The 14,822-nt window shown below is 40.8% G+C and overlaps 1 protein-coding gene across 3 annotated transcripts in view; it reads right to left on the reverse strand.

The window, feature by feature from the left end:
* Positions 1–14,096, reverse strand: part of LOC119119583 (TOX high mobility group box family member 2-like) — an 81,350-nt gene extending 67,254 nt beyond the window's left edge. For 2 of the 3 annotated variants that reach the window (XM_037246007.1, XM_037246005.1), the window contains exon 1: positions 13,484–14,096. In XM_037246007.1, the coding sequence (XP_037101902.1) occupies positions 13,484–13,588 (105 nt within the window). In that variant the 5' untranslated portion in view covers positions 13,589–14,096. Of the gene's footprint in view, positions 1–1,365; positions 8,833–13,483 lie in introns of those variants that run through there. The other variant, XM_037246008.1, reaches the window with a different exon arrangement.
* Positions 14,097–14,822: the final 726 nt, after the last annotated feature.

Raw genomic sequence — 14,822 nt, forward strand, 5'->3', positions numbered from 1 at the left:
CAACATATGTAACATATATAATTTTTGTAATTACCTGACTCCTACCTAGCAACAAATGATGACACAAAGATCAATGACTCCATTTTCTGAAGCACTTGAAGTTGCAGGTAAGCTGCAGCCTATTCCAACTGACTTAGAAGTGGGGTACAAGCTGGCCTCGATGCCACGCACGCATGAGGACAACATGCAAACTCCACACGGCAGGGCCTGAGGCGAGATTTGAATTGGGGCCTCTCGTGAGGCAGACATTCTAACCACTATGCTGCCAACTGTACCAACGTGATCATTGGAAGGAATACAAATGTTCTTTTTCTGTAATTACCACATTTCAGTTGTGATTTTTTTTGTAATGACTTCTGAATCGTATGCCAGTGCAATTAAAATCATTGCCATTGGAAGATACAATGTATTATGGCACCGTACCAGAGCATGTCCTTTAGATTTCCTGGTGAACCTTTCCTTTACCACCATTAAGAGTATTTCCTATAAAACCCCACTGACTGTACACACTTTACATATGACTCACTATTATTTCCATAAAGAAGACTTATTAATTACTGTCTTGAGTACACAGGGTGGTGTTACTATGGGCACCATGGCCTGTTCCTTTGTGGCTGGAGACAACAGCTGTCTTTACCTTTGGCAGGCAAACAGGCTCATTAAGGGCAGCCATGTTTGTTTTTGTGCCCGATACCTGGCCCTAAGCAAACATTGCCATATCTCTCCTGTGCAGGCCTCGCAGTCTCAACATTTCCTTCCCTATTGTTGGGGGGGGGGCTGGCACGCCAAGCCCACCATACGTTTTTTTTTTGTATGGGCTGTGGCCTAGCTGCCAGTGGCTCTCAAAGAATGCACGGTTAATTGAGAAATTTTGTCGAGGTTGGTGCTGATGCAATGCCTAATTGTTGTTAGAGATGCTATGAATGTTACATGCATAATGTATGCCATTATAGCGCCTGATATTACATCTTGTCGTATATGACAAGAAAGGCCTCTTTGTTTGTAATGTGGCAAACGTGATAAAGGCGTCATTATTTGGAGCGCTCACAGTAAAAATGTGCGCTGAAAGGTTCCATTCACATATTCTCTCTTCTCCCACCACTGTCTCGAGCTTGAGTGACAAGGCAGGTTGAATTCAGAACATTTTGACCAAAAAAAATCAATCTTAGAAAATAAAAATAGCATTGGCTGTGATTCCATGACTATAGATGGCAAACACGGGAACACTTAAACCCAGAAGGCATTCTCATTCTTTAATATATGTGGAAAAAGCAGACTTTTTGTCTTTTCGATAATGCACATACAGCAGTAATTGATGATTCTCATCTAGCAAATTCCAAGAGAAGTCTTGCAAAATGTACTCACTTATTTGATTTCATCTCCTTTCACCATTTGTCATGGCCAGAGTCACAATGCATTGTGAAATGAGTTCTTAATGTGGAGTAATGAGACTGTCATGGCTAGGCAGTCTCTGCTTGTTTGAGTTTGACTCATGTTGGAGATTCAATTAAATCAGCTGAAGTCAAGCTGGCCTCGGGCCAGATCGGTAATGGGTGACCTCATTCAAACAATGCTCTGACATATTGAAACAATAAGAGGAAGGGCCTTGAGCCAGTCGCAAAAGCAAACTGCACTCAGAAGCGATAAGGTAGAAAAATTACAGTGAAGTCACTAAAGTGTTTGAAAGATTCATACAGTCATTTGTCTTTGGGCAGATTTTTGTTTTCTACTTTTGGTGCTTGTAAATCACTTGTGTCTGTATGCGAGTCATTAATATAAACAGATCTAAAGGGGACAGGACTGTGTAAAGGTGATAAAAGCACACATAACAGATGCAAAGGAGATAAAAGGTACATGAATCATCAATATTTTCACCACACTTGAACTTGCAAATTCAAGATCATTTTAAGTAAGAGTGACTAAACTAAACTGTAAACATATGTTAACCATTGCTACTATGAAAATGTAAAAACAATAACAATTAAAAAACACTGTTGTCCTATTTTCATAGACAAGTTCCTGTGCGCTCAGCATAACGCATCTTTACCGTATCTTTATTTTCGTGCAGGAGCAAGAGTGGTTTAACATGTTTGCAAATTTGGTAGACAGCATATTCTATTGCACGCCCCGGCCACATCTGGCTATTTGGTGACCAAAGACTAGACTACATTTTAGACCACCTAAAAGCAGGTCTAACTTGTGGCACAGGAGATGTAAAACGATTTTGGTGGCTTTAACAAGGTCCAGGCAGGTGAACGTCCTTGTATTTTATTCATTTTCCACACACGGACACACGATCGTGGGTAGAAGGTGATCTCCAAGTACCCATCCACAGCGGCCAACTTTACATCATCCGCAAGTGGAGCTCCTCTTGCAGTTGCTTATGAATGTATTTTGCACGTGTCAATTCCCTGCTTCTACATGCCTTGTCACGCACACAACCATCTCTACGCTGAGGGAAAGGGGTGAATCGCTTTGATTGGCTGGGAGTTGGCTGTGTCCCATAACGAGCACAATGGCACAAACACTCTCTTCTACCTGTATAAGTTTACAAAAAGGCCGGGAAAAAACCTGACTGCGTTTTGCGCTATAACTTACTTGCGCTGTGCACGGAATGCAAACAGGATTTGCTCATGCAGCTCATTAAAAACAAATCTTACGAGTGTAGAAATAAATTAAGTAAACACAAGCCACATTATCATTTGACCACTAGAGTTCTACTACTTTGTAATATTTCTAAGAACTTGTTATTCTCTAAATCTTTCAATGCCAAATGTTCCTGTGTTTTTAACGCCTCTTGTTGAGGCTGGTCCTCTTTTGAAACAAGTGTTGCAAAACGTTCCTCAAAAATCCACTCCATTCAAATGTGCATAATGACCTTTGACTTGTTTAACCCGGAATAACAATTTCTAAAAAAGCTCAACTTTAACACTGACAAATAGAATTCAAACATAAGCACAGCTGGTGCATCTCTTCTGTTAGAGGTTTACTTGTCTGTTTACAAGTCTAAGGTGATTTATTTGGATGTTGAAATGTCTGGACTCGAAATCAAGACACAAACACTCCCAAGGCTATGTAAACAGCCATCCCATTGCCAGCCCCTAACCACGCTTACCGAGCACTAACTTTGACGCCAAGGCCAAAAGCCGTCGGAAAGGATTCCCGTTGTCACACACTTTGTAAGAGAGGCTATTCCTCCATTTAATCTTAATCCAAATCCATTGTCACTATACAGCTGAGGCATTTGATGGCACATTTATCATCCATCGTGTGTGAATATGCAGTTTGGAGAGGTGCAGGCATCCTCTGAGGGCTTTGTGAAATAAACAGAAACAAGTTTAAAAGATCAGTATGGAACATCTTGCTCTACTCACTCTTGTTTCCCTATCCACTGGGGCTAAATCAGTTACAGTAAACAGATAACAGAGTGCACGCATTCTCAGTAAGTGCATCTCATTACGCTGCGTTCCCTACGGCCCTAATTCCATTAGAAATTAAAACTAGAGACAATTAGTGGCAGATTGGTCTCAGCTCGGCGCACGACAGAGTGCTTCTCAAGGCGCCGAAACGACTTAATTACAGGCTCATCTGGAAAGTGCGCCACGGAGGAGCACACGGTGACTATACAAAAAAAGGAAGCGAACTAAACATGGGTCAAAGGTGAAAGAGTAACCTTTAGAAATATTATTAACTAACTTATTGTACTTGTTGAACCAAAAGAGTCCATCCCACAAATGTTTGTTATGGACGCAAAAGCCATCATCACTATAATATAAACACAAAGCCTACATGTTTATAAAAACTCATTTTTAATAAAGAGCCAAACAAATAGAAAATTAGTAGCTTGTAGGGAAAGGTAGCCACTCGCCATAAATTAATGGATGTTGCCACAGAAACTGTTTTATCAGAAGTAGACAATACTTCTGATAAAAAGGGAGGTTCTACAATAGTCTTCTAGCAGCTGACTTTAACAAAAGCCAATGGCTGCTCTCATGAACTCAATGACTTGCTGATCTGATTGGCAGACACAACTTTCATCCAGTCCCTTATTGTCGGACAAGAGTGCTGATAATATAACCCAAACGATGACAAACTAATGAAAGGTCAAATAGTGAGTCCAAACTTGATCCCTAATGTCAGCCTGACATGCTATCTGTAGCCACATTGAATTAACACTGACAGTCAAGTTTAAATAATGCTTTCATGAATTTTAAATAAAATCCTCATTTTCAAAAACTCCCGTCTTATCAGACTCAGCATTACGTATATGCAATCATGGACAAAAAAAGAGCTATCAATGCTATCAAAAAAATCTCGGCAGAAGACAAATAACAAACTCATCTATTCGTTTCAAGGACACAAAGTACATTTGGGGGGGATATTTGACGCAATTTTAGTTTATGTAACTATGACTACCCAGTTTGCCCTTCAAAACAGAGATGCACAGAGAGTGATTTCATTGTTCCATGTTGCTGGTGTCACGTGACACCATGTCCTATTATATTGTGATGTTGTCATAGTAGGAGAGGAAATGAAATGCCTGGAAGTTATATGCTTCATACGTGTATGTGTATGAGTGCGTGTGCAGGGAGGGTCCTGTCGGGTTCAAAATTTAACACTCTAATTGGGCAATTTGAGATTATCATTATTCTCTTAGCTTCCTCATGCCGCTATTGCACCTCATGCACTGGTCCAAAAAGATGTGTGGATTTGAACACAAGCTTTCATTGATATGAATTAATTGCAAAAGAAATTGCAGCATAATACTGCCTATGACATTACAGTCAGACAAAGGTAAATAACAGAATCATGTGCTAATTTCTGTCACCCTAATATGAAAATATATGTTCAAGTCATTTAAAGCCAGACACACGTGCTTATTTCAAATGAAAACTATTAGTAGGTTCAAGTGTACGATTTGTGTTTCTGAATGCGCAAAAAGAGGACCAATCAAATAAGGAGAATCGACCATGAGAGGGAATTAGAAATCCCCTTAGCTACTGTTTTCTTGCTTAGTTCGTTCTAAACAGCCATGCACCCCAAAAAGAGAACCAATATTCCATCATTTGGAATTTCCTTGTCAAAATCAAGTTCCATTCATTATCTCCATGACAGATACTATGTTGCCGTTAAGCGTAATGAGACTCAGTCAAGACATAGCTACGGTAGGATACAGTATATTGGGTTGGGTATTTTATATTCCTTTATGTATTACTAAGGGTGATAATACGAGACAAATCTATATACAAATAATTAGCATTTTAATACAATATGTGTTTAATAAAATAATAATTTACGAGATTTCCTCTGGTGCCTATAGAACAATTGAGGAGGTTAATAAAGTTTCGTGTGGTGCAATATGAACAGTGTGAGTGGATGTGATAAGACGTCATGAATAAAGCTGATAATTTGGTAACCATTGCCAACCAAATGTACTAAATCCATAGGAGCCATAAAACATTATGTTGATAACTCGATGCAGTTTTCCCTAACGTCTCACTTTTAAATGAAGCCTTCTGGATTCTTTGTTTTGTCTGATTTGATGAAACAATCTTTCATTAATTTCCCCATTTTGAAGCTGAGGCATAACATAGGAGTGGAAATGATTATTTGAATAATTGATAACTAATCGTTTATCAATTAATTGAGCAATATTTTGATAATCTATTATTCATGAATCACCTTGTTCTTTTTTTCCTCACAGACGAAACTAGAACCTGAATCTTTAATGAATTTATTGTTGTACATGATTTTTATTGAAATTTAAAATAACGTCCTGTTTTTGAATATACGTACAGACGAATACATTTTTTAGCAGCTTCATGGATTAATCAGCAGATAAGAACAGACAGATTAGTAAAATTAAAATAATCAATAAAAGCAGCCCTACAATAACATAAAAGAAAATGATGCTGTACAAATCAGTATCTAACAAACAGATCCAAACGATTTAGAAGAAACAAGAAAATAATCTAATCATGTTTAATTGTGTTTGAAGTTTGAAGTGATATAGTGCACTTCTTTCTACTGAGAGCTGATTCATAATTTGCCCTCATCGAGTAGCTAATTAAGGTTAACTAATGTAGTAGGATGCAGTGCAATCCTGCACCACACCATGGAAAATGACATTCAGAATAATAAACATTGTTAAATCAATAACTCACAACAATCTGCAGACGCGTCGCTTTAACCCGGTATACCTAGTTACGTTTTAGGGGGGGCTTAGTATACTTTGTACAAGGGGTTGGAAGAAGAATTGATTTTTGTTGATTAATCATCTATGGATTGCATTTTGAAACAACGGAGGCAACATTGTTTGCTTAACTTGACTGCAACCATCAAAGATACTGTTGATTTACCAGGTTAAGAGTTGTTACCAAATTACCATGGTAATCTAGCCAGGTTAAAAGGGAGCCACCTTCATAACACTGAAAATCCTGGCTTTAGACTCAACGCAGCTCGCCAAGCCATTAATCTCGCTTCGTAGTATACTTCTCAGGTCTACATAAAATCCAAGGCTATGTGTGCTCTGTATCAAGTGCCAATGGTCATAGTAAACCTGGCGCACTTGCCAGCCCGACCTAAATCATTCTTCTGACAAATTCCACACAGCACAATGGCCACCAACGTCCTTTGACAGAATTCTGAGCGCGGTAACACACTGTAAGGGTATACAGGGTATATGATTGAATTAACTACCTGAATTATGTTTGTTTACGTGTGTACACGTGCTTTGTTGACAGGAAACCAGCTCACGAGGAAGCATGAGGAGGGGCTTGTGCGAGTGACAGAACGAGTGAGGGAGGGAGGTGCAGGGAGAAAAGGCGGAGATGGGGCGGCGGCTGGGGATTAGGGTGGAGTGCACTTTTTCAGCAGGCCAGGAAAATGACATGATCTCTAATTACCCACAAAAGCACTGTGTAACCCGAACCACAGATTAGGCGGTATTATCAGGCTTAATAAAACATGACCATCTCTCAGTTTCACTTGCTTTGCACTGCTGGCACACAAACATTTGTTGCTGCCTATGACACTGACAACGCCTATGTGGCCTCCGTCTTATGTAGCGCCGGTTAAATAGAAACAGGCACTGGTATTCCTTGGATGAAAACACAAAAAAGTGTGTTCCTTGGCTTGACTTGACAGAAAATAACAAAATTCCCCAAAACTTTATTGTATTTTTTCATTCAAGGAAGAGATCCAGGGCAAACATTAAAAAAGTGTTGCAGCATATAGATACAAAATTAAAAACAAACGAACAGTTGTTTTTAATCTTCAATTCGATGATACACAGTTGTGTGTCATTTGACCAAAAGAATGATGTTGCATTTGACTGTTTGTTGTCCACCAATGTGTGTCCGGCCGATTTCTTTTCCAGGTCAAATGACACCACTTGTTGCAAGGCAATTTTCATGAGGCACAATATGAGCCCCTAAGCATATTGAACAAACATAGGTCGGTCATTGTCACTATGCTGTTTCCATGGTAGTATTGGGTTAATGAGAAAGGACAGGGAGAGAGCAACAGTTAAAACCTTAATCTTTACGATAACTGAATAAAAAATACCGATGAATCTTTTTTCTGTTAATGACTTAGCATTAGCATAGCGCGGATTCTATTGCATCTGCGAAGCCGGTTCATGTTACGAACTGCACTCAGGGTAACTTTTACTCTCCGTTACGTACACATTACACTGTACACTGCATTGATACCATCCATTGTGGTGTGGGATACAATTCCACATCATACACAAGCACATGTGCATAGGGAAATACAGCAACCCACACACATGAAACACGCATACACAAACATATGCTGTCTTGGGTCTGGTGGGTTGTGCCAGTAAGTGCTGCTTTAGGCTAGAGATTTTTTTTTAACTGTCTACTGTGTTATTAACAAAACTATAAAAAGATCAGCTCAAGTTACCCTTTCCTGTCTGTTAACTACCCTCGCAGTGGGATAGGAGGCTGCTGAAGCTTGAAAAGACCTAAAACAGTCGCTGAAAGCATGACTACATTAACCTTATGTCATTATTTCCAGAATGCTGTGTCTTTTCTTTGCAAGGTCATCACTTAACTCATCTGCATTGCTCATGGCCATGTGAAAGTATAAAGCTTGACAACCCAAAAAAAGCTTCTTCTTTTTTTTCTTACTTTCTGATATTCTCCACTCGCCGAGCCCTGTACTTCGTTTTTACTAACCTTGTTCAAGATCCTTTCTCTTTCCATAATTGCGCTTAAGCCAACTCCCATGCTTTAAACCCACTATAATAACAGTGCTGACGCCACGGTATTACAACTTCCATGTGGCAGATTTTCTCAAACACTTCTCCGGCCCTTGTAAACAATCATGAAGCGCATCATTATCTCTCCAAAAGGAGCCACAGTTGGATTCCCTGAGTTGTTCTGTGGGCTCCCGCGGACTCTGCTACTATTTCAACCTTGCCCAGGCAATTATATTAGCCTGCTAAATATGTCAGACACAATAAAGAAGTATTCTTGACAGATCACAAAGACTTCACCCTCTCAGCGGTGAAAGAATTTCACTGTGGCTCACAAGGTGAGCATCAATTCAACTTCTGTGTGTGTGTTATCCCTTCAAACTATAGTGCAAACACTGGGGCCGATTATGTTTGTAAGGGATATTCCATTAAAAAAAAAAGAGTAAAAGAGCCTCACAACCTTGGCATGGAGCTTATAGCAGGGCCTGCTGTGTTTGCACAGGACATACCTCAGGAAGCTGAGACAACCGGGAATGTTTGTCCAGATCCCTGCCTCTTCCATTCATACATATATGCATACATGCCCAACATACACAGTACATTTTGTACATGTGTGCAGTATGGAAACTAATGTTGCCCTTCATACCAAAGGTTCTTCTCATCCAATATAACCTTTCAGATCAGCATATGCTATTATATAAGGACAATAACAAACCATGTTTGGTAACTTGGATACCATGGACCCCAATATAAGGCCATTTTTAAACGTGGCATGTAATGATTAATATGTATAATTAAAGACATAGTTTTGCAAAAATAAGAATGATCGTACAACTATATTGACGGTGGGTAAACAACTTGTGTAGACTATATATATATATATATATAGAGAGAGAGATACTTATACTATATATATATATATACTTATACTATATACTTTAACACTGTCACACATGGTTATGTCAGACTTGTGCAGCCATTAACGAGCATAATCAACATTTAACTAAACACCCAGGGGAGTATTCTGCAGCAAGTGCTGGCATCATTTTCTTCTTTCTTCTTCAGTTGTAGGAATGAGGATGCCATTGCATAGCCCCATGGGAAGGCCCTGGCAGACTCACGTAAGCACAGCACACAATGACGCATCTGGGCTTCGGTATGGCTAAGAAGACTGCACTTGTACGTACCAGTCAGCAACCACAACACAGCCACTACAATACATTTCGGCAAATTCATAACATCACAGCCTCGTTGGATGCCGTCAACCCACCTGCTAATTTGGAGAGAAAGTAGACTAACTATACTTGGTGTAAAACTGGGCGCATCTCAATTTTCATGACAGGTAAAGTCTATTTTTATGCAAATTTGGTAGACATGCTGAACGTTCAAGGTGATACAACAGTACACTTGGGTGCCAGTGCCACGGCATAGTGGGTGAAAATCACTGAGTAGGTGACATGATGAGGTTACCAGTTGTAAAATAAAATCATCAAGGTGAAAACATTAAATGAAAAAGGAAGCTCTGACTGTCTTACCATGTCAGTCAATCCCAGTTTTATTGAAATAGTTTCGATAAATATTTCATTTGGTCATAGTCCCCAGTTAAAAACCTGTGTGTTAAAGTGTGGGGAATATGATGTAGTGTCTGTTCGTGCTTGGGCTCCACGGTCACTGTGTGTCACCAGCTTTTCCACAGTGGTATGCACAGCCTTTCTCTGCACAGGGCTATGAAAGCAATTGTGATTGTGAGTCCGGAGTCAGCAAAACGCTTGAATGGCCCTGACTTACCCTAACACACACACACGCACACACACACACACTGTCCACATACTGAGCCCCTGATTACTTCAACCCATTTGACTCTCACTCATCCTTTGATTCTCACTCTTTGCCTCCCTGTCACATGCCACAGAATTTGTCATTACCTAAAAGCGACAACAGTTTACACACGCAACATGAATACGCAACAGCCTGCCCGAGTGACGATGCATTTGTTACTTCTGCCAAGGAGGTCGCGTCTTAATGCAGTTTGTCGGCTTGATTGCGAGCAGGATAACGTCAAAACTGCTCCACCTTGACAAAACTTGACACTTATTTATATGGCTATATGCTGTGCATGCTACATAAGGATGACGTACACAGAACAGAATGTTTCTATCGATCTACTTGATGCATGATGAGTGTGGATGAAAACCATCTTAATATGTAGTGAAAGTGACCTTTGCACCACACACACACACACAAGCCCAAAATGCACATATGCAGACAAGGCAGTACTGTAGTTTTAAGAAAAAAAAAAAAAAAAAAAAAAAAAAAAAAACAGGAGCGCGATAAGGCATTCAAATGGAGCGCATCATTCCCCAGCTTATCAGAGGCAGCGAGGACCACCAGGCAACAAAGCTTCAGCTCTTCAGTCATGTCCTATCGAGGCAGATATCAGTTGTTGGGAGGATATATGAGCTGGGTGGGGCCTGAGTGTATAAACACCGGGCCCACTCTCTCTGCACTCTGTGCTCTCGTACTGTAGTCAGTGCCTCGCTGGAGCGGCTGGAGCAGTCACCACTGTTTGATTAAGGTATTCAAATAAAGGAGCAGACAAGGTGTTCCCTTCTCCTAGTGCAAACGAAGAGAGCCTGACAAACAAATAACCTCGTTACTGCACGTTACAATTGTACAAGTTGGGTGGGGAATGCATCTGGTCTTTCTAAAAGTGCCTTTTTGTGCATCACATGAGTAATACATGTAAGCATGCAGCCCGTGAGGCAGCAGACAGCATTAACAAATGACACAGTTTCATATTATCCCTGCTCAAAGCTGCTGTGGAGCTATTATTCCATATAAATTCTCCCAGGCTCTGCGAGAGCGCCGCAGAGATAAAAGACGTGAACGCATAGTGAAAATGAAGTGGGCACTGAAAAGTAGTGAAGTAGAAATCTTCAGGGTTATTTATGGATCTTTCTGAATCATCTCATCCTGCACTTGAAGTATCCCCCACAGTTCATTTTATGCAGCTTTTTCTTCGCACCCAATCGCAAAGCATTATAAGTAGAGTGTTGTCACTTTTCTTACCAATGACCAAAAACGAAATTACTGAAATGATTTACAAACATTTTTACAGAGGGATGGGGCACAGGAAATCATTACATTTTGGTCCAGCCTCCAGATATATTCCTTATCAACCAGATTGGAGCGATAAACAAACAGCTAATTCAAACAAGCCTGAGGCCAGAAGATGCGCATGTTTTGTGCTCAATATTCTTTGTTGTACCTTCTGGCTGATCACCACTGTAACACATATGCTTGTACTGAATGAAATGGGTAGGTGGGTTGCAGGGGGTAAAAAGTGGCACCGACAATCTAACAGCATGCACGCAAATGATCGTGAATGAAAGCAGCTGCGGTGCCAAAATGAGCAGTGGGACAGCGTCTGAAAGCATGGCGGTGGCACACGTGTTCGCTGTCACATAAACTTGCTAATTACTCCAAGTGGGCTTGTGGTCGCATCCACGCAGCATCCAGTGAGAGTCACCAAGCACAGTGCGGATTTACAAATAAACACACTGTAAAGATGAAATACAAGCATATGCTCAGGTATTACCAATTAAACTTGCTCTCTATACGCATGTGTGAGAGAGCGAGAGAAAGACTCAGCAGCAAGATAAGCAAAGCTAAATCTCAGCATGCTCCCCACATTGTCTTACATTAAGTTTTAATTCCCTATCAAGACTATCAAATTTCCCAAATAATCCAGAAAAAAACCCACAAAATATTGTGGTGGGCTGAATATGCAAGGCAGAGATGACAGAAGTTGAATTTTTGGCTCCATAGTGGAGAAGAAAGCATTGAATCAAGATGTCAGACATGATGTTTTGATTTACAGAACTTATAACCTCACAAATACGTGTCTTCTTTTAATGAATGACAGACAACCTTGAACTTCATTGTGTTAAGATGACAAGCAAGGCATTGATTGCTATGGTAGTTTACATGTGTTATGGCACCTGCACTTGTGGCCTTACTCTGCTATTTCAGTGCTTCTGTCCGAGTCATGTCACCACATCCAGAAGCTTTGGCTACAGGATTATGCACTGAGCATATTCTTGGGATGTTCCTAAATCATTTCACCAATAAAAAAATAGAAGCCTAGAATTTTTGAGTCCCAGACGTAAATATGTGATTGACTATGAACTGTTCCTCACTAACACCTCTCTCTTGTTTCAACTAATTACTGGAATGTTCCGTTCAGTTACACTTTCCATTGCCCACACAGTCAGTCATGCAGTTCCTAACAGGGTCATGTATCATTCTATTCACTGTAAAAGGGGGAACATCGTCTTTAGGAAAGAAAGTTCATCAGGGATCAACATGCATGATTGACCGGGTGAGTGGCAGCATTTGGTACAGGAAAATTTTGGATAGATGGTCTGGCATTGGTATGAACTATAAACTCACTATAGACACTTTATTAGGTACACATGCACAATGTGATTCTGTCTTTGTAAAGAGAATGAGCTTTTTAGTATCTGTCGTGGAGATGTGTGCATCAAACGGAGAACAGTTTCTGTCATTGTGTCTATCAAACGGAGCGTTCTAAAGGCATCAACGTCTTTCATGGTAGTGTACCTAATGAAGTGGCCAGGGAGTCTCGAAAGTACCTGGCTTTGTTTTGCATTATGCTGAATTTGAGGTAATTAGACACAGTGCTGCTCCAACCCCGTTCCAACATGTCACCTCGTTCCCCTCTCAATGGCTTTTAGTATATTACAAAACGCGTACTGTGAAATGCCAAGTGCGCACTTCGTGCCAGCGCAGTATGCGGTACGTGTCGCGTTACAAAGCAATTAAGAGTACATTATTGCTCGCACAATCCATTCAAGTTATAAAGAATCAAGGAGCCCACTGTGCGTTCTTTACAGCCTTTGCTCCTTCATACTGGAGCGGGACAGCTAAATCACTAAATTGCATATTTGAGCGTGACATGACCATGGAAATGCCGACCATAAAGATAACACTGCAAAAGTAAAAGTTGCGCTTAACTTGAATTTACAATACCATGTAGAAAACAAAATAGAAGTTAAAGCTGTCGTGGTGTTTGGGGATAAAACAAACAAACTATAGGGAGGAAGACGGAACAAGTAAAACGCGCGCAAAACAAAAAAAAAAAAAAAAAAGGAGAAAAAAGAAAAGAGTCGCAGGTTGGGAAGATGTTGGCGCGTGTACTCACATTCACACTCATGCATAACGTGTTGTTTACTCATTTACCTTGTTGGAGTGATAATAGTCCAGCGAGCTCAAGCAACTTGGATCAGCGGGTAGGGAGCATGAACCCACATTGGCCGGTGGAGCAGGGTAAAATCTCACGTCCATCTCAGGTTGAGCGAGCCTGAACGCATGAAATCACTCCCAGTTTGGAATCGAACTCACTGTCGTCTCGGTGAAAACACACACGCACATACACACACACACTAAAGCAAGAAAAGAAAGAGACAATTTGGAGAATATAAGTTGTTCTCGGTGCACTTTCCCCCTTGTTCAGTGCAGGGGCTGGTGCGCAGGGGTCCTCAGCGTGACAAATAGTCCTTCACTCCAAACACAAATGTCATGGATGCACACGTGCTGCCACAACTACTGTATATCCGGGTACTCCACAGCAAAACAAACCTCCCAAGTTAACACTTTCTTTCTTTCTCTCTCTCACTCTCTCCCTTTCTCTTTTTTTTTTTTTTAACTCCACCGCCAAACGTCAGTCTCCTCTGTGCTCTCTCACACTGGCTTTGTTATGAACGCGCACATATTCTCGCACTGGTTCCAGTGCGCAGAAGTGGTTGGACTTCCCTCTGCTATGCGACCTCTGCCGATAATACACGGGAAAGAGGAAAAGAGAAAGAAAGAGGCAGGGGGAGGGGAGATTGGTTGGCTGCCTTGGCAACCGTGTGCTCTTTTCTGCAAATGCGCACTCCCGATTAAGAGCAAATGTAGTGTATAGCTCGCGCGCGCGTATGTGTGCGTATTATGTGTGCTGCTTCTATACTGGTGTTCCATAAAGACTCCTTCCCATACGGGTTATTGTGCCAAGGCATAGTGCAGGACGGGTACTCGCTCACTGAGTTCATTCATGTGCTCTTCCAACACATTTTGTATATATGTGTGTGAGCGAAGTACATTATTTGCATGACTTTATAAAGTAGAATTCACCTGCTGCAAGCACATTTCTCCCGTTACACACTATTGTTTAACACTAGAGTGGAACCAACACAATCCATTATAAAAAGCCATTTTCCTCCCTCACATTGAAAAAAATGAAACATGAATCATTCAATTCCAAATTGTGTAACTTCTGCGTGATTTAGGGTAGAAGAGGTAGGAAGCAAAATGTATTTACAGTCAAACCTCGGTTTTCGACCACAATCCGTTCCAGAAGGCGGTTCAAGAAGCGAATCGGTCGAATTCCGAATCTATTTTCCCATTACAAATAATAGAAAAAAAAAAAAAAAACGCCTTTTTTAAGCATTTTTTCATTTGCGCATTTTTGTCCGATCGCGCAACTGCAGCGCACCGCCGAACGCGCAACCGTAGCGCGTCGCCGACCGCGCAACTACAC

Source organism: Syngnathus acus, chromosome 2, assembly GCF_901709675.1.
Source record: "Syngnathus acus chromosome 2, fSynAcu1.2, whole genome shotgun sequence".
NCBI lineage: Eukaryota > Metazoa > Chordata > Actinopteri > Syngnathiformes > Syngnathidae > Syngnathus > Syngnathus acus.